We start from the raw sequence: 19,408 nt of genomic DNA, 5'->3' as shown, positions 1-19,408 counted from the left end.
CATCGAACTTCCGAGGAAAGGTATAAAAGGATGTCGATGCACCATGAAAATCTCCAGTTTCAATGGGATTTTATAAAACACCAGATTTTCAAGGATTTCTCCATGCCAACAGCATCACCTCTATCAACTCGATACAATGACACTGGAGAATTTCAAGGACGCTCGACTGATGCTCGTCACCGTGGTGTACCTGAGCCTCTTCCTGGATAATGTATTACTTACGGTGGTCGGTGAGCGCAATGCATTAATCTTCCTCCAAAGGGATTACTCTTGTTCTAATCCCTGAGATGGGGGCTGGAAAAATATTGTTCTGTGCAGTACCCATTATCCCGGACTACCTGTCCACTGTATCAGAGAATTCAAGCCACTTGGACAGCAACCAGGACGCCAAGATTGGTTTTTTACTCAGCTCAAAGGCCTTTGTGCAATTAATACTGAATCCGGCGGTTGGTTCTTTCACCGGTAGCGTTGGATACTCCAAGCCACTCTTCATCGGAAACTCCTGCCTCCTCCTCGCTTCCTTGTGTACGTATAAATAAATCATCCTGACTATATTAATATTTATACTACTTTTATAATTGATGTGTAGAGTCATCAATTCTGAATATATCGTTCTTCAAGTATTGGGTAATTGCTGTTGAGATTGGTCTATCTCCAGGTCAAAGAAAAGTCTTCGGTCGAACTTCTTCGGTAATTAAATTGTCGGTTCGGGATCTTCTCTTTTAAGATTAAACGCAATGGAGTGTTCTTCGATTCAATAAGACTTCTACAAAGTTTCTGACGTTTGAACTCTTATCGGATCACATTCGTTGGATCACCAGTATTTAATCTTGTTTGTTTGAACACCGAACCGTTCACTTTATCCACTCATCCGGTTTTCTTTTTGTTCCACACTATTCGTATATATTATTACAAATTCTTCGTAAGTTAATATAAAAAATGATAACACTTTTATCAATTCGAATGCAATGAAATCTCATTGAATCCAATAAGATCTCCAGGGAGTTGAGTCTGTGGAATGAATCTCTCGCGTTTTGTCATTAATATTTCATGAGTTTCGTATGTTCATCTCTTGACCAAGTGGTTTATCCTATTGTCATTTATGATGTACATTTTTTCTGTAGTATACGCATTCGGACAGACGTACGAGTTTCTGTTCCTCGCACGTAGCATTCAGGGAATATCATCAGCATGTATTGGAGTCTCGGGTATGTCCCTTGTGGCTTCCCAATATACAGAGGAAAGTGAACGATCGAAGGTGATGGGTTTTGTCCTAGGGAGTATAGCCCTCGGGGTGCTCGTTGGTTACCCAATAGGTTCCATACTCTACGATATAGAAGGAAAAATGGCACCTTTCCTGGTTGTCTCCACCCTCACATTCCTGCCGATATGTGAGTAATGCACATGCTTCGGCATTTCTCTAATTCCGGAATAAATTTAATGCCATTCACCAGGCTTGCAGATGCTCGTTGGAGACTCCGTATCCAAGGGGATCATGATGGAGCAGTCGGAGGGAAAAACAAACTGGAGGAAAACTCTGACTCAGTGGAAAATTTTAACAATCACTGGTGCTATTTTTTTATCCACTTTACCAATGGCCACTTTGGAGCCATGTCTGCCCATTTGGTTAAGGTCTTACATCAAGCCGAAGGTTGGCAATTTAATCTTATCAGTAATTCATTAAATTATTTCTTGTTATGTAAAAAAGGAAGACCGGGAGCAAGCCGAATTGTTATGGTCACCCGTGAATACTTGAAGAAGGTTCTTTTTCTTTTTTTTTTCAGAAATGGCAACTGGGGACTGTTTTTATCCCGGACAGCGTGGGATATCTTGTTGGAACAAATTTCTTTGGCGTGATAGCTTATCGCTGCGGTCGCTGCAGAACTGCGGTGTTCGCCATGTGTCTTTTAGGCGTAAGCACTATCCTCCTACCATCAGCAAAATCAATTTCCCAGCTTGTGGTACCTCATCTGGGTCTCGGCCTTGGGATAGGGGTGATTGATGCTGCCTTGGTACCATTACTTGCTAGTCTTGTCGATCAGAATGGAAACTACGGGACCGTCTATTCGATACAGCAGGTTGCAGTCAGCCTCGCTTACTCTCTAGGTAAACCCTTAAGGATGTTTGATGCACGGAGAGAAATATTCAATAAAAATTATTAAATATTTCTGTCCGTGCAGGAGTTCAGCCAAAATTATTTTCAATTCTAATCAATTCTATAATTCTTATTAAAAATATAATGTTTTCGTGTTGTCGTTATTTAATGATCCGCGGAGTTTCGATGGTCTAAAAAAATCCTAAAAAAGAGTCTAATGTGTCTCTATTTGAGTCGAATAATTAATTAATCATCGGGATTGATATTACGAAAAGATTACCAAACCAATCTAAATTATCAGTAACTTGTGAAAAATTCAGATATTCGAATATTAAAACACCTCAATTCAGTTACAAAAGTGTTAATTCAATATTTCCATAAGAATCAGTATAACTTCTAAATGATTAATTTACCCTGTAGTTAATTAGACCACAATATTGAATTTCCTAGAATGGAGGTTGTAAGACCTCCGAATACACTGAATCCACAAAGATTGAATGAAAATACGAAGAGCGATGTAATTACGATAGAACCCTGTGACTAATGATTCTTCCCTTCCAATTAATTACTGTCAAGGTCCCATTGTGGGGAGTGAATTGGTCCAAACGATTGGCTTCTCCGGTGTGATGAGAACAATCGGTCTGTTGAATCTCGTCTATTGTCCCTGTCTGATCTACTTGGCGATGGTGAGAAATAAACAACCCCTAGGTAACAACGAAGACAACAAGAGATACAACTCGACGATAATAACTGCACCCAAGTACCAGATATTCCAGGAGTCCGACGACGATCTCTGAATCTCCAACGTCACCAGCAAAATCAATCAATCGATTCTTGTCTCTTGATTAAAGACTCCAGTATTTATTTTGTGAATTCTGTCAGAGATCCATCAATAAACAACTGTTTATTGTTGTTTTGTTGTTTGTTCTTTTGTTGTTTTTATTGGTTGGATATCAGCTGTTGATTTATTTATTTTCCATGGATTTCCAATTAAAGTAATGAGCTCGTGCAAAGTGGAGAGTATAATGCCGAATTGGTTTCCACTGATAAGTCTCTGGGACACGGAACGTTTGGGTAAGCCACGTATGCATTCAGGTAATTCGAGGGATTCCCCTTGTCTCCTGACGATTGGTGGTGGAATAGGGGTGGAATACTGGGTGGTTTGAGTCCCTCGAGGTACCCCTCACCAGGTCCATACACTAGCTAAGTGGTGCGCACACGATCCCTCAACCCCAAGAGTTTACCAGGCCACAGAACCCCACTTGGTACACCAAACTAATTGGAATTGCTAATTGACCACCAAGTTATCATCATTTCGAGACTTTCGCTATTGAGTTTCTAAATTTAGATAGTCATTTCGAGCTCTTGAATATTTAACCGGTTTTTGATGGAGTTTTCTATCATTTCTATCATTATCAAGGTGGAAAAATGATGAATCGCTGTTTTTCGTTGTTATTATTCTAGTTGACTTCTGCTATGTTGAGATTCATCGGTTGGAAGTAATGTAGTACTTTGGATTATCAGTGAAGTGGAGGAGAAGAATGAGTCCACTTGACTTCCGATCAATTTTTTGCTGATCTCCCGAGCTCGAGGAGTTGGAGAAATCCCAGAGACTTTTTTTTACGCGTATTATTTTATTCGAGTTGCTTATCTCCGCTCGATGCAAAGATATCAAGAGAATACTCCTCTCACTTGGGAATTGGTCGATAGATTGTACCTGATTGAGGTGAAAAGTCCGGTTGACTCTGAATCTTTGATGAAAAATCCCCACGCGTCGAACGGTAAATCCCTTCAAAACCCATGAACCCTTTTTCACACCCATCAGATATCCGCTGACAGCTGTCATTGCCTTGTCGACTCATCAAATTCCAGAGTCCCGGAGAGGAGGACAAAATCTAAAACGAAGATCAGCAGAAAGCCCAGGTTTAACGGTACAAAAAGAGCCCCTCATAAAATTTTCCCACTTCCCTCGGGCTCAAAGAGACTCATCCAAGGTCAATTCCAAAGCGGAATAACTGAAAAAAAAAAACCACTCAATCGATGCCAAGAGCCCAACGATTCCGAAATTCTGACCCACAAATCGCAAACCACTGATAAAATAAAAACAATGAAAAACCCGAGGAAAAAAAGCCGTCGAAGGCCCCTAAAATAAAAAATCCCGAAAAAATGAAAAAGAATTTGAGAATGAGGTCAAGAGCTCGGTAATCTCCGAGACTTGCAGGAAAAATCCCTAAACACGAAAACAGTCAAAATCAATTACTCCCCCAATCCCAGCCCTTTCCCATGCCGAACGGCCCTGGCAGTGCGACGAGCCCATCAAATTCCGATCGCCCCAAAAAATCAAAAACCTAAAAAGCCGAAACCAGTGGACGTCCTGGTAACGGCGTCATAGAAATGCCACAGTTTCTCGCGTCACACAAATACATGAGGAAAAAAAGAAAAACGAAAAAAAAAAAGGAAAAAAGAAAGCCTCTGGGGGTAGATGCTGGCTGGTCCGGGACCATAGTCGACAGTATCGATCTCGACCGACTCCACGAGCAGCCAGACAACACAGTGCGCCGACCACTGAGTTCCCTACCATATACATCAGCATCACCAACACACACACACAGACACACCACCACCAAGTACTTGACTATCACACTGACGTTTAAAAGCTCCAAGTACACCAGAGCCACTATCGCAGCCCCCATCGCTGGATCGTAGCCTGGCATCCTCTCAGTAAGCTCTGAGCTTTCCCCCGGTGAACGCCCTGGAGACGATCCCTGGAGTTCTCGGTGTAACTGATTTATTTCCCTCGGTCAATCCCCAAATGAAAAACATCCCTTCTGTTCACGGAGGGAGATACCCATCAAGAGATATCAACAGATCAGAAAAACAGCGTGCACCAAATCCCTGAGGACAACCTGGTGACGATGCTACCAAACCAGGATCTCTGAGGTTCCGTGTGGCTGGAGAACCGAGTGCGTCAACACCGCGGATAAGTACACTGATCTGTAATCACAGTGTACAATTGGCCTGTAACTGGTGATGCTGCATTGTGAGTAGGGTGCAATGATACCGTCAATCGACCGAGTGATCAGCACCGACGGACGACGTGCCAAGGTCACGTTAATCAGACCGGAAGCGATTGAGATTGATAGTTGGTAGAGTTAACGGTGGTTTTAATTAAAAATCATGAAATATCAGGTGTCAGTTTGACATTTACGTTGTTTCGATAATCTGGGGGATATATTAAGGTAACGCAGAACTGTTTACGCCGGTGAAATCGATCGGGTTTTTGTGGTGGCTTGATGATGATGATTACTGATGCTCTGGTGGACAGGTAGCGTCGAGTGCTGTTAGCATTTGGCAGTGGTGGATACTGGGGGCAATGAAGATAACGCATTTTCTCACGTCACATCGTTGCTGCTGTTGCTGCTGGTACAACGGCACTGTTGTTCTTTTTGGCGAGGTAAGGACTAGTCCCCTGGGAAGGTGTATCCTATCACCGGTATTTTTTTCGGGGAATCATTTTCAAGGGATTTTTTTTTTAAACCATTCCTGGAGCTTTCATCTTGGCGGATTCTTTCGGATGGTTTTCCGCACAAATCAGTGGTGAGGGCGGGATTATCTTATTCTACTTATTTTATTTTAATTATTTCAGGTGAATTTACCTGGTTATTGTGGGGGGTAAATTCAATGGGGAATCATTCAGTGGGAGAATCCCCTTTTCAGTATTTGTGGGGATTTCGACGGAGTTTTTTTTTACAGAAAAGTTTGTCGCGGGTAATTCTTCGTCTTTGGAGTTGAAGACGCTTGATGTTTTGATGATTATTTTTTTAAGCTGGGATCCAGCTGATAAGAGGATGAGTATTGGAGAGATCGTCGATCATTTGTTATGGAGTTTCTTCGGTGATTGAAGAATAGTTTTGAAATATTGCTAGAGATTGTTCGTTGGGAACTTTTTACTTGCTTTGGATTAATAGAAATATTTCTTTAAAGCTTCATGTTTGTTAATAAAAAAACGTTATCACTGCACATTCTTATCTGTTGGATCATTTTTTATTCCACTCTAGTTTACGGTTTTATCACCTCCGGGGTAAGGACGAGAGGCTGTCGTCTTCGGGGGGTTAATTACGGAAAAAGAGCGGGAGACAATGGGTTGTTTTATTTTTAATTTGTTTCATCCCTTTTTTGTACTTGAATTGTTTATCATTTTTTTCTTCACATTGTTTGATAAGGCTGAGAATCGAGGTACTCAAGGAGTTGAACGTCTTGATCGTTTTCTGATAAGATCAGTAGATTATCCGATGGGCAGATGATATGGAAACCGAGGGCGAAGAGGATCTGCCAGCAGAAACGGATTACGAGGTAAATAATTAAAATTTTGTGTCTGCGGTATTTCTACAACGTGAGAAGTCATTAATTCAAGAATTAATGATTCGCGTTTGCGTAGAGTTAATATCTCGTTGAATTGCTCCATCCATTATTAATAAAACGGAGGGATTTTTCTGTTTCTGAAAATATTTTAGGGTAGAATAATAAAGTTCTTGGTGCAGAATTTCATCGCAGATAACAAGAAAAAACTTTGACTTTCCCACGAGTAATTTATAAAAGTTTTGATGGATTGTTGTTCCTGAAAAATTCAATTTGAAATTCAAATTTTACTTAAATTCAGAATAAAATCGCGATGCAGGCTCCAACGTGATACGATGATGACAGTAATAGAATATAATTAAAATTTCATCCCCTATTGTTTGGAATTTTCAATTTATTCAGAATTGAATGTGTACAATGGAATATTTAATTCCCAACGCGAAAGGCCCACCTTCATTCAACGCCTACAAAGCGAATTTTCCAGAATTTTCACACGAATAGACGATGAATGAATAATTGTATTGCGAATCTAATTCAAAGTCACATGGGTGAGAATTAATTAAAAGTCGCAGAATATTCAACAACTGGTTTGCACACAAGCTTTAATGAATTCTGTAGTTGAAGAAAGGATTCTATTCGAAGTTGAAAATACTTGAGATATCTGAATACACGAATTCCACGTCGGAAATAAATAAATAAATGATTTTTGAATTTTTCGGTGGATATAAATTTTCTTCTATTTATTATTTAAAATAAAAATTCTAGAAGTCTCTGAACCGTTATTATTTTTTAATACAACCTTTCCCTTGTTCTAGATAAATCACAATAATAATTTAAGTACAAATGCAGTAATAATGAAAATTTCAACAATACCCCGTTCGCCAGAGGCGGCAAAGAAAAAAGAATGCAAACTGGTGCAGTCATCGAGCGATCGATCCGATTCAGTAGATTGTCCAGGTCCCGGTACATCGGACACCCCATCCGATCCAATAAAAATTGAATCAAAAATAAATTTAAGTGGGAGTATCAAGACTGACATTAAAGAGGGTAGTGAACTGTTGAAACTGACCAAGAATAAGAGAATACCATGTCCCGATACTATCCACGAATTTGAGGAAGACACTGGCCTGACGATGGAACGAGTTGGCAAGTGAGTTGACCACTGAATTTTCAAGGGAGTGATATAAGATGATAGCGTTGAATAAAATATTTGAGAGAATCCTCTACCGGCGAGACAGAGTGGGATAATAAGAGATTCTATGAGGAATCCAATTTACGAAATGGAACACAAAAAAAAAAAATATAAAGAATATTCCGGACAAAGAGACCCCAGAGGAAAAAAAATCCATCATCTCGTCTTCCACTCTGCGCCTAGCCCTGATCAATACTGTGAAAATTGAATGATAATAAATCTTGAATTAAACCGTAATAACAGTTCTCACAGCAATTTCATTTCCAAATAATTTTCAATTAAAGCATTTTCTTTTTTAAATTCCTGATTGAGATTGTCGAATACAATTATCACGTGTTCCTCAATCTGTAGTCTCTGGAAAATAATAAACGAACGATTCAGGTACTTGGAGAGCAATCCCTCGGTGGTTGAAGCGTGGTTGAGAGACAAGGCAAGCCCAGAGTTGAAGATGAGGCTCTTGAACACGAATTCGCAACGAAAAACTGCAACCCTCAGCCTGAGACCACCCCCTGATGAGACACCAATGGTTCGCCCCAAGCGTAACAGCATCACCTCGGATCTATTCCAATCCTGGCTAGCCTCCAGCTCTCCAAAACGCAGCAGAAGCCCGAGCAGGTGATTTATCCACCACTTTATCATCCCCACTATTTTCAACTAGTGATTTTTCATCGTTCGATGTCTGAATGATTGATGAATATTCGTTTCAAGGTTACCACTGTCTCTCTCAGGACGTCGAGAGGAGTTGAATCAGCTGGACGAGGGAGAACTCTTCATGGAGCTCATAAGAGATGTTGCCAATGAGCTAGATATTAACGTTTTGTGTCATAAAATTCTTGTTAACGTTGGACTTTTGACGCATGCGGACAGAGGAAGTTTATTTCTTGCTAAAGGTCCCCCAGAGGATCGTTATCTCGTTGCAAAACTCTTCGATGTCACCCAAGATACGGAGCTTGAGGAGGCGGTCCAGAAGGCCAAGAGTGAGGAAATTAGAATACCATTTGGCATTGGTATAGCCGGCTATGTTGCTCAGACAAAAGAGATTATCAATATCAAGGATGCGTATGAGGATCCTAGATTCAATAGTTCCATTGACTTGAGAACTGGATACAAGACCACTCTCATTCTCTCAATGCCCATTTGTAATTACGAGGGTGATGTCATTGGGGTTGCTCAAATTATTAATAAAACAAATGGTAGCAACGAATTCATGGATAGGGACGTCGAAGTATTTCAAAGGTATTTTGTGAATTTCATATCCATGTTCTATGAAAAATAAGATAAGACCGTTATTTTATTTCTGTGGTATCAAATGAAATAGCGTTATGAGTGGCCTTAAAAGTTCTTTCAACCACCGACGTACAGTCTTGGGAGATTAAATTCCTCCGAGCATGTGGAGGCTATGAATTCCGGAGAATATTCTAGCAAAGTTTATGAGCCACTTTTCAGTAGAAAGGAATTATCAAGGAGCAATTTCTGGTTTTGATATAAAACGTGCATCTTGTCCTAGGAGTTTATAGCCATTATATATTTTTCTTGCCAGATAACTAAATTCCTGAGTTATGACGATATAATTTCATGGATTCTCTAGGTACCTGACTTTCTGTGGAATTGGAATTCAGAATGCCCAGTTGTTTGAGCTGTCTGTCCAAGAGTACAGGAGAAATCAAATTCTACTTAATCTAGCGAGAAGTATATTCGAGGATCAGAACAATCTCGAGTGTCTTGTGACGAAAATAATGACTGAAGCCAAGGAGTTGCTCAAGTGCGAGAGATGTGCTGTGTATCTGCTGGATTTGGACTGTGGGGAGGCTGGACATCTTGAAAAAATAGTGGAGAGACCCGGCAAGTCGATTCAAGAGGACCGGAAGCCATTGTCCAGACGAGAAGTGAGGAATTTGCGGATTTATCCGACTTTATCACTTCCTTGGTTCAATTTTTACTCTCGTCTTTCTATTTTCCCCGTTTATTTTTAGAGCAATAATATTGATATGGAGGATATATTCCTGCGTCACGTGAGTATCAGAAATAAAAATGCTGAGTGAGGGCATTTGTCAAAACGTTATTTCTTGGAATTGTCTCCTTGACAGACTACAAGTGATGGAAGTGCCAAGTTCACGATGGTCTTCAAGATGGAAAATGGTACGCAGGAAGCTCAAGTCAGCCGTCCAAGTACCAGTGATCTTTCCAGTCCCCTGGGAAAAATCGCCAAGTATGTGGCTAGCACGGGGCAAATTCTCAACATTGGAGATGTTACGGTTTGGCTCAAACGAGAGGTCCTGGACACAGGGAAAGATCCCATCAGGAGCATTCTCTGCATGCCCATTGTTAATGGACAGAGGAGTGTCATTGGAGTTGCTCAACTCATCAACAAGGTATTCTTCTACAATTGATTGAAAAATTAATCCCTAAGGACAATTGATTTCATAATCTCGTAAGACGTAAATTTCGAAATGGAAAAATCCATTGCTTCGAGGACAAATACCAGAATGACATCGAGATAATCTTGAAGGTTTCTCGGAAGCGAGTGGGTTCATGGGATGTTTTCCCCGAGGAAGATAATTCTCCACGCAAAATCAATTCCAGCAAATCTATTTCCTGGGAAATTGAACACTCAGCGAAATGTGAAAAAATTTGTTTGCATTGGAAGTTTCTCTCAGCCAATAGCCTCCAAGCCACTCATTCCCGAGAGATTTAATGAAAATATGAGCTTTAAATGTCATTCAATTTACTGCGCTTCTCCGCTTAACGCTAGAATGGCAATAACGTTTCATCGGACTTATTATTCATTCCTTTCAACCCCAGGACAATGGAAGTTCATTTACTGACTCGGACGTCTCGATATTCGAGGCTTTTGCTATATTCTGCGGCCTTGGAATTCACAATACTCAGATGTACGAGTCAGCCTGCAAATTAATGGCTAAACAAAAAGTGGCACTCGAATGCTTGAGTTATCATGCTACTGCCAACAATGATGATGCACTTCGTCTCACCACTGATGCCATTCCATCCGCTGAGAAATACAATTTGTACAGCTTTACGTTTATTGATTTTGATCTCACTGACGAAGACACTTGTCGTGCCACTGTCCGAATGTTCAAAGCGTGCAATCTCATCCAGAGATTTCACATACCCTACGATGTTCTCTGCCGATGGATTTTGAGTGTGAAGAAAAATTATCGGTGAGATGCGCAAACCACTTTATCATAGACAAACGATTTAACGTTTCATTGAATTTAATTATCCTCAGACCAGTCAAGTACCACAACTGGAGGCATGCCCTGAACGTAGCCCAAACCATGTTCGCGATGCTGAAGACTGGAAAGATGGAGCAATTCATGACAGATCTGGAGATATTGGGTCTCTTGGTGGCTTGTTTGTGCCACGATCTGGACCACCGTGGCACAAACAATGCATTCCAAACAAAAACCGAATCCCCATTGGCAATTCTTTACTCAACGAGCACAATGGAGCACCACCACTTCGACCAGTGCGTCATGATCCTCAACTCCGACAGCAATAACATCTTCCAGACACTCTCCATGGAGGACTATCGACGAGTGATGAAAGTGGTGGAGAGTGCAATTCTATCCACAGATCTTGCTGTTTACTTCAAGAAGAAGAACAACTTTATGGAGTTAATCGATGATGGAGAGTTTGACTGGCAGAGCGAGGAGAAGAAAGAACGTAAGTCTTGCAAAAAAAAACCTTATAACAGCTCCATTCCACCACCCCCTGTCCCCACCTCTCTCGAGGAATATCTCAATTCTGAAATCAATAATTCACTCGGCAGTTCTCTGCGGCATGATGATGACCGCCTGTGATGTTAGCGCAATAGCTAAACCGTGGGAGGTGCAGCACCGAGTGGCAAAACTCGTGGCCGATGAATTCTTCGATCAGGGAGATTTGGAGAAACTTCAATTGAATCAGCAGCCAGTAGCGATGATGGATCGCGAGCGAAGGGACGAATTGCCCCAGATGCAAGTTGGATTTATCGATGTGATTTGTCTACCCCTGTACAAAGTTCTGTCCGAGACATTTCCTTGGATAATGCCACTCTACGAGGGAACAGCTGAGAATCGAAAGCATTGGCAAGATCTAGCTGAAAAGGTTGAGATGGGTCTGACGTGGATTGACAGGGACACCATTGAGGAACCAGTTGAGGAATTTGTCGGGCAGGAGCCGAAGGACATTGAATTCACTGTGACAACACTCAATTGTGCACAGGAGAAGAAGGATACGTCTGGACCAGCCAAGGCGTCTGATTTTCCAAAAACAGCCCTGGGAAGATTTGCCTCATTGAGAAAGGGTGGACGATCACTGGGAAAAGGTGTGAGACATCGATTGAGCAGATCACTCTATGCCAGGAGTGGATCGGAGGACACGGGAAAGGCTAAGGTACTATTACCAGAGAGAAAGAATAAAAATAAACTGTGTCTGCTCATTTGACGGCTCACAACTTCGAGCACTCTGGAGAGCATTCCCGAGTGACTGCGAGAACAATTTGTCGTAATGAACACTTTGGAGGGTGACCTTTTTCCACTGGTTACGGATAATTGTACATTCTCCCCCTGGGGTTTAGATAAAATTATCAAGTGGCAGATGAGATGAAATTGATTAGAGATGCTGTTTTAGGCACTGGGCTAGTCCAATTAATGCCTCAGGTAGGCTTTGTTAGGCCTGTTCTAATCAGAATTGATTGTTCTCATCAGTGGAGAGCGGTGGGGTCTTGACAATCTTTTTTTGTATATATAGATATGGGGTGTCAAAATTTTTGGAAAGAATCGAGATCCAGGGGATGATAAATTCTTCATCCTAAATGGAAATGGGAAATATGTGACTTTGGTGTATAATAGAGTGTATTTAGTGTGTACACATTATTACGATCTCACGAGTTCTGGAGTGACAGATTAATAATATAAGGATTAACGATAACATTGAGTTATTAATAATATATGTGAGATTGGATGCGTGTCATCGGTGTTTCTCTGACTCTGTCCAATTTTTTTTTAATGCTCAGAAAGAGGCACGCGACTTCGGCTCACTGATTATGAGTAAAGGCAGATTGTTGATCTCTAAGATGTAGTCAATTTAGTTGAAAATATCTTCTAAAATATTGAGAAATATGTTCGACTGTTTGTCGATTCATCCTTTGGCATCGCGGGAAATAACTGATAATCCTGTATCGATGACATTGTGTTTATTCTAACAGAGCGAGATTTACGTGACGAGAAGTATGATAATAAAAATGGTTTCTAGTCTTTTGATATAAGTAGGAAATTAAAGTGAGTAATTAAATGGGGAGGAAGTACTGTCGTAACTGCATGAGATAACAATAAATTTTGATGTACCAAAATTCCAAGTGAAATCCACAAGAGAAAGAGAGAGAGAGTGAGAGAAATAAAAAGTATGAATAAAGTGGAGAAAAAAGGAATGGCGTACGACTTCCCTTCATTTTTATTTTATTATTAAAACATTTAGAAATTACAGTGGTACGAGTGACTCAGTGTCCAGTCATTAATTCGATCGTCAAATAATTGTTTTTCTTAATCATATATAATAATCCATCTCCTTATTTCCTACAATTTTCATATTAAGTATAACAAGACCATTGCCTCCTCAATAATCATGCGTATCGAATAATATTCTTCTATTTACACATTGGTTTTTTGTTCTTTCTGCGTTTTGCAATGAAAAGAGAAAATCATTTGCTTACGGCGGCTCGAACGAGCGTCGAAGTAGAGTAATCAAAAAAGGTTTTTTTTTTCAGACTTATAATCGCAACCAGAAAGATCGTCGCAGTCAACAGTAATTGTTCGTGAATTGACCGCTAATTGTAATGTTGAAACACTCAAACAGGTTTCATCATTCAAAACTCGTACTTTTATTTTTTTGAAAATGAGATTTATGTGGATTCCTCGTGGGCAGTCGGCACGATAATCGGAGTAAGTGGGGCCTTAGTGGATAGGGGAGAAGACGAACAAATGCAACTTGTTCTCCTTCCCGAACGCTCAGTAATAAAAAAATTTCAGCCACAAGAACACCAATCATATCCAACAAGTGATAGTTCCGAATGATTCTTCAACCTTTTGGATAAGAATTGTTTATTCTTCTGATGTCATCCGAAAATGAGGCTGAAATTATTCTTTGAGCTTAAGGTCGCTTACATTATCTTTCCACCACCATCTATTATTTTGGGTTTTTTTAGTTTTTTTTTTCTGTACGATATCAGGTGTGAAAATGAACACCCAGTTTACTTTCCAAAGTCGAAAATTAATTGAAAATCATTACGACATATTATACACGATACAAGTTTAAAAAGCGCAGTAATTAACGAGTGTGAGGTTTATCATTATTTTTGTTTGATTAAATCCTTAGCCAATCCGTGGATTTCTTCACCGGGGGAAATTTTCCAAGAATTTCGTCTAGAAATAATAGCAAATCATATCAATCTCGTATCGCGCTGTATTTATCCCTCTTTGTTTTGCTTTTCTGTGAGCTGCGTGAGAGAAAACAAAATAATAATAGCACAATGAATCTTTCCCTGAGGGGATAACTGGAAGATTTACGAGGGAATAAAGGAAGATACTGAAAGAGACTGAGATCTCCGAATGTTTTGAACTTGATTTCCTCCATAAATGCATTTTCCTTCATTTAATTTAGTATTACAACTGCGAATCCCTCTACCGTAGTAATAATCTTACTTATTTCCATCTAATGAAGTAAAAATCGTCAAAAATAAAGAGCAATGTGCACCCCACGTGGCTGACTAAGAAGTGCAACCTGGGGACCGTTTTATATTTATAAAAAATTCGTGACAAGAGGGGGCACTTCCTTTCATTGGACAATAAATCATGTAATCGCGCGACGAATCACACTTGCCAGGTAATGAAGACGATATTGCGCGTTACGAGGAGTTGATTTTAGTGTTTGTTTTTTTAAAACATTTTTTTTTTCTGTGGAAATTGCAGAGACGCAGGAGTCACATGAAGAATTCCGCGGATTGGCTAACATGCAGTCACGATGGAGGCCTGTCGAGTATTGATATCTCTATAAGTCTGAGGCCACGTGTTGTGGGATCGGTTAAAAGTAAACCACGTGGCCTGTATACTCGATCATTCTGTTCGCAGATGAACTTTGCTACTTTACGGAGACACTTTTCATAGTGAGTCTCGGTACATATGTAAATTAAATAACCCGTCAGACACGCTAGACATCCTTCGCAGTACGTGGAGCAACTGCCACTCTCTGCCTCGGCGAAGTAATTGTTCAGCTGATTTATCGTGTACTCGAATGTCTCAGGGTCCAACTGTTAAAATTTTATCATTTCAATTTTTTTTTCTAATTGTAATGGATGAAAAAGCGCAGATGAGATTGAGAATGACTCTAGGAGGGGAAACTCCGAGGATTTCATGGAGGATGTCGCAGCACGTGGAGAGGAAAAAACAATTTTTAGGATTTTTACGCCAGAAAATGCGTTCCGGACTCTGTGCTGTTCAGGGCAAATCAATTTTAAAAGGAATTGAGGTTAAGACTCACTCTGTCAGACAGCTCGGGTGGAAATCTCGTTTGGAATTTCACCATTGTACCCTCGGTGTAGTCCCTCTGGACGAACACCTTCATGCAATTCTGTGGAGGTCCTCCACCACCCTGACCTCGTCCAGCTCCCATATCCTGGAGTGGCACGTGATTTCCCTGCTCATCAAATCCAAACATAACGCCATCATCGATAAGTCATCAATAACGTATCAGAATAACAATGACATCAACATTTCCCCGGTACCCTATCCAGAAAATATTTTGACAACAAACTTTGGGGTTATATGAGACAAAAGAATCTCAGCAGTCTTTCCAATGACAATAATGTCAATTCGAACGTCAATTATCTACAGCAGCTGTACTATTCGAACAATTATGACGATAGAATTAAAAAAAATTATTTTGCACTTACCATTGGCATTTTTAGCTTCGTCTCGGTGGAATGGGTGGGCCAATGTCGTGATTCAGATAGATCAGCCCTGTGGCTTCAGGGATGACAGCACATGAGGAGAGCACAAGTCTCTTACAATTAAATTCACAATTTCCTCTGGAAGTAATTCTTTTATCCGTGGTATCGTACACTGTGCGACTGAATTAATTGAGAGTACTGATTTTTTCAAGGACTGGGTTTCCTCTGGAGAACAGCGTCACCAGGTCAGAACTCAACAGCAATACGGCCTGGAAGCCATTCTGTATGCGCGCGCACATGTCGACCTCTTTTTTTTATGCGATTGTCCGCGCTCTTCACCGGCGCATCCATTTGAAATTAAATTACACTAGGTCCATAACGCGTTCATGGATAATTAGCGCTGTAGCGCTCAAAATGAATCACAACATACACCGATGTGATTCATATACTATATTATGTAGAAAAACCGATGATAAACGGATTTCATTTTTTTACTCAATATAAAATTTGAGATTATAGTTTTTATTCATTTTTATTAGTTTATTCAGAAAACGGTGGTAGGAAAGTTTGCGCAAGAAAATTGCGGCAAAGCATCGCGTTTGGCTACTCAAGTATTTTCACACTCGAACGGAACATTTTCTTCGGTAACTATTAAACTTGGTACATAGTCGATTTGAGTCGATTTAATTCAGATCAACCAACCAACTAACCAGATCAACCAACAAACCAACCAACGTTGAATTTTTTCAGAGACGAAATATGATTTTTCTTCAGTACCTAAAGATGGAAATTTACCACGGTGAAAATTTTCGAGATAACTCGGATGAAGGGTGAAATTTCTAATGGAATACAGCGTGTGTCATCCCTTAATATTCATTAGGAAAGAAGAGATGAATTTTCAAAGCCGAGTGAATCACTTATAGATCACCGGGCGCTTCAATTTTCCCCACTTATTTTCCGCCGGTGAAGACTTCCGACTTTATCTTCCCAATCTCCTCGATTCCCTTGCTGATCTCCCCTATAATCTCTGATGACACTTTCTACATGCTCTCCACCATAACACTTTCCAGTCCATGCTTTTTTTTACTAAAGGAACATAGAAGTAACAATCGGTAAAGTGACGTCAGGTCAATACCAACGGAGTGTAAGCCCCACAGCTACAGTATCCAGTGCTAAAAAGATCAATGCTGATATTCTGAACGTGAGACAAAGTCAGTCTCTCTGGGTTTTCACAGCTCTTCAAATTTTCTCATGTAACTGATCTGAATCCAAAATACTAGATGTAAAAGTAGATAGGAATAATGATGTCTTTTCTGGAATAGTGTGGATATTTGAACGAAATTGGATGAATAGAAGTGGAACTCCTATTCTCGTAATGGGAATATCCCAGGGCCTGGGGCCAGGATGAGATGTTCAGTCGTTGAAAATGCTGAATTCAATCCGCAAATTCAAGATGATGGGGTGCCGTCGAGGGAGCAATCGATCGTATTTTTCTCAATGTTATACAACGTCTTCCTTCCATTACTATTCGTTGTGTAACACCGAGAAAATTCACTAGAATTCGTACGACAAATACGACGTGATGGGATTCTTTACTGTTTATTTACCAAAAATTCACGAGCTGCGACGAAAAATATTTTTCGACCGTTTGCGAAGGTGAATCTTATTCCCAGGGAGAAAGCTTCAGTGGTGGATGACATAACGCAATAACACGAATGCTCAAAGAAGAATGGATACAACTTCCCAGACAAAAGGACAATGAAATAAATCCAATGCAAGACTCGTGTTTGGTGAATGAGGAACATCGAAACGAGTGCAATGGAGAAAGTTGAATTTCTCTTTTTATCATTTTTCAGAGTCTCTCTCTGTCTGAAAAAGTATAGGGATAAAATTCCAGGAACACTGACAAATATCAAGTTTGTTCTTTCAATGAGAAATGAGACACTGAAGGAGAGGGCAAACTTATTCGCCACCTACAAATGTGATCAATTTTTCCAAACTCCAACTTTTACTGAAATAAGACCAGAGTCTTTTTTTTATTACTGGGTGTGAATGTAAACCTAATTCTGATTAAATTGTGAGATATTTGGAGATCTCTGCCTATCAGGATTCAGGTACAAATGTACATAGAGAATGTTGATATCTGTCTATGAAATCCAGTTGAGATAGATATTATTGGACCGCATTGTTTCCATCGAGAACTATTGTCTCAACCCTCAGTCACATCCAAACAGACTCTGGGAACAAAGCGAGAGAAGGATATCATTGGAGATTTGTATGAAGACAAAAGGGAATTAATTTCGCTAATTCGATTCACTCGAATTTCAATTCTCATGAGGAAATTCTGAAACACCTTTGTGAGATTACTCTACACTCTTTACGCAACTACAAATTATTTACACTCCATAATAGATCAATTAAAATAGTTAAATGAAATTCGTTCGACAGGATCTTTAAATAATCATCATTATCATCACAAAAGAATAATAATGTCAAATTCTCGACGAGACGTAGCAAGAGACAATCGCCCCTGAAGATGGAACAATATTTACACAACAATATTCTATTGTTTTACCGAGAGGATAGAGCAGCCTTCGATTTTCAGGTGATCTCAGGTAAAATTGAAGGGTAAAAAAATGAGAAATTTTGCCACCCCCCGCTGGTGTCAGGTTTGAGGAATATCTCAATGACGTCCTCCTCTTACATATATTTTTTCATTCGCGGTCCATCGGGCTGTGTCTGCGCAAGTCTTTGTTGGTGGGGAAACGCGATCGTAGCGTTTGGGTTTTCTAATCCTTGGGTGTGGTGGGAGACATGTGGACAGAGGGTGAAGGGAAACGTTATCGAGGGCTGCTGTGCGCAAAACTATCTTCAACCCCCAGCGCCAGCGCGACGCGAGTGCCGGTTGATTGTTTATTAGTGACTCGATTCGCTCCGTGACACGTGCGTCCTCAACAATTTAATTTTCAAATATCTATTCATACCTGGCAGTCAAGTGTGAATCTGTTCTAAAGAAATATCAAGTGCTTCCGACAGTTAGTATCATGCCAATTGTATTTTATCATCCCCTAACCGTTCTCACTGTCATTCCATTTTTTCCCCCTTTTTTTTCTCTTTTTCTCCATTTTTCCCTTCGACCAAAATTACTTAACTATTTGCCAATATTCATCTGAATTTGCATCCAGCAAATCTGTGTCCCTCTATCATCATCTGGCCTCTCAAAAAATAAATAAATAATTTCTCTATTGCTGGAATATTATCATAATTTAAATCTCGTCACCTCGTGTTCCTCTCCTCCGAGTGTCAAATGAATTGAAAAGCTCAGCCATCTGTCAATACCAGAAATGTTTCCATGCATCAATCCTCGCATCACTGAAACTCCGAATAACCGAGAAATTCCAATTTCAATAAAAACACACGAGACCAATCGAAATTGCCATTGTTCTTCCATTAGCGTACCACTGGTTCTTGAGTGACGCGTGAAAATTGGAGTCCGATCGAAAATAAAAACTAGTGACATCATCTGTTGACATCCGGTCGAAACGAACGGCTTTTTTCATATTTTATTTTCACGACTAGATTCTAGATTCTTGAACTCAATAGATTTATTTTTTCGTCTGTGCGGTTCACATGACTCGTTGAAGGATTTTTCTTTGTACTGTTTAGTGACCGTTTTCACACTACGTAAGTCATTTTTGGCGCAAACTGTGTGGAATCTGATAACTATTATTACTCCATATCGACCTAGTGGGCGCTTTTCGCATAATTCCCCATATTTTATTCAGTGAACCCTCTGCAGAGGTATTCCCACGCAATT

At 40.1% G+C, this 19,408-nt stretch overlaps 4 protein-coding genes across 6 annotated transcripts in view; 3 read left to right on the top strand and 1 right to left on the bottom strand.

Moving 5' to 3' along the window:
* The first annotated feature begins 112 nt into the window (after positions 1-112).
* Positions 113-2,973, top strand: LOC105262848 (synaptic vesicular amine transporter). Its single transcript, XM_011298667.1, has 6 exons — positions 113-230; positions 319-525; positions 1,125-1,391; positions 1,455-1,651; positions 1,785-2,106; positions 2,672-2,973. The coding sequence occupies exons 1-6, from the start codon at positions 137-139 to the stop codon at positions 2,890-2,892; spliced, it is 1,308 nt and encodes a 435-aa protein (XP_011296969.1). The 5' UTR covers positions 113-136; the 3' UTR covers positions 2,893-2,973.
* A 1,861-nt stretch (positions 2,974-4,834) lies between these two features.
* On the top strand, positions 4,835-13,077 carry LOC105262847 (cGMP-specific 3',5'-cyclic phosphodiesterase). 2 transcript variants are annotated; one of them, XM_011298666.1, is made up of 12 exons: positions 4,835-5,334; positions 5,421-5,549; positions 6,319-6,448; positions 7,270-7,604; positions 8,028-8,261; positions 8,355-8,882; positions 9,235-9,532; positions 9,620-9,658; positions 9,734-10,018; positions 10,449-10,825; positions 10,894-11,330; positions 11,437-13,077. In XM_011298666.1, the coding sequence occupies exons 3-12, from the start codon at positions 6,401-6,403 to the stop codon at positions 12,090-12,092; spliced, it is 3,237 nt and encodes a 1,078-aa protein (XP_011296968.1). In that variant the 5' UTR covers positions 4,835-5,334; positions 5,421-5,549; positions 6,319-6,400; the 3' UTR covers positions 12,093-13,077. The 2 variants fall into 2 exon arrangements, with proteins under 2 accessions (XP_011296968.1, XP_011296967.1); XM_011298665.1 differs by having other exon boundaries at positions 4,835-5,549.
* Positions 13,078-13,530: 453 nt separating this feature from the next.
* On the bottom strand, positions 13,531-15,866 carry LOC105262846 (golgin subfamily A member 7). Its single transcript, XM_011298664.1, has 3 exons — positions 15,595-15,866; positions 15,183-15,338; positions 13,531-14,952 (listed from the first exon to the last, which is right to left on the bottom strand). Exons 1-3 carry the CDS (start codon positions 15,601-15,603, stop codon positions 14,662-14,664), a joined length of 456 nt encoding a protein of 151 aa, XP_011296966.1. The 5' UTR covers positions 15,604-15,866; the 3' UTR covers positions 13,531-14,661.
* Positions 15,867-18,564: 2,698 nt separating this feature from the next.
* Cngl (Cyclic nucleotide-gated ion channel-like) overlaps positions 18,565-19,408 on the top strand; it is a 51,170-nt gene continuing 50,326 nt past the window's right edge. For both annotated transcript variants that reach the window (XM_011298660.1, XM_011298659.1), the window contains exon 1: positions 18,565-18,626. The gene's annotated coding sequence lies outside the window, so the exon portion shown is untranslated. The remainder of the gene's footprint in view (positions 18,627-19,408) is intronic.

This window comes from Fopius arisanus, unplaced genomic scaffold (assembly GCF_000806365.1).
Source record: "Fopius arisanus strain USDA-PBARC FA_bdor unplaced genomic scaffold, ASM80636v1 scaffold00011, whole genome shotgun sequence".
In the NCBI taxonomy this organism is placed as follows: domain Eukaryota; kingdom Metazoa; phylum Arthropoda; class Insecta; order Hymenoptera; family Braconidae; genus Fopius; species Fopius arisanus.
The sequence above is the reverse complement of the archived record's forward strand: the minus strand, read 5'-3'. Positions and strand labels throughout refer to the sequence as shown.

What these genes read in the sequence shown, in the direction of transcription:
- LOC105262847 (XM_011298666.1), top strand. Translation starts at nt 6,401, where the DNA reads ATGGAAACCGAGGGCGAAGAGGATCTGCCAGCAGAAACGGATTACGAG. An exon ending in CAGCAGAAACGGATTACGAG is followed by an intron (nt 6,449 to 7,269) that starts GTAAATAATTAA and finishes CCCTTGTTCTAG; the next exon opens with ATAAATCACAATAATAATTT. An exon ending in AGCCATTGTCCAGACGAGAA is followed by an intron (nt 9,533 to 9,619) that starts GTGAGGAATTTG and finishes GTTTATTTTTAG; the next exon opens with AGCAATAATATTGATATGGA.
- LOC105262846 (XM_011298664.1), bottom strand. An exon ending in CACCCGAGCTGTCTGACAGA is followed by an intron (nt 14,953 to 15,182) that starts GTGAGTCTTAAC and finishes AAATTTTAACAG; the next exon opens with TTGGACCCTGAGACATTCGA.
- LOC105262848 (XM_011298667.1), top strand. Translation starts at nt 137, where the DNA reads ATGACACTGGAGAATTTCAAGGACGCTCGACTGATGCTCGTCACCGTG. An exon ending in GGTCTTACATCAAGCCGAAG is followed by an intron (nt 1,652 to 1,784) that starts GTTGGCAATTTA and finishes TTTTTTTTTCAG; the next exon opens with AAATGGCAACTGGGGACTGT. An exon ending in CAGCCTCGCTTACTCTCTAG is followed by an intron (nt 2,107 to 2,671) that starts GTAAACCCTTAA and finishes ATTACTGTCAAG; the next exon opens with GTCCCATTGTGGGGAGTGAA.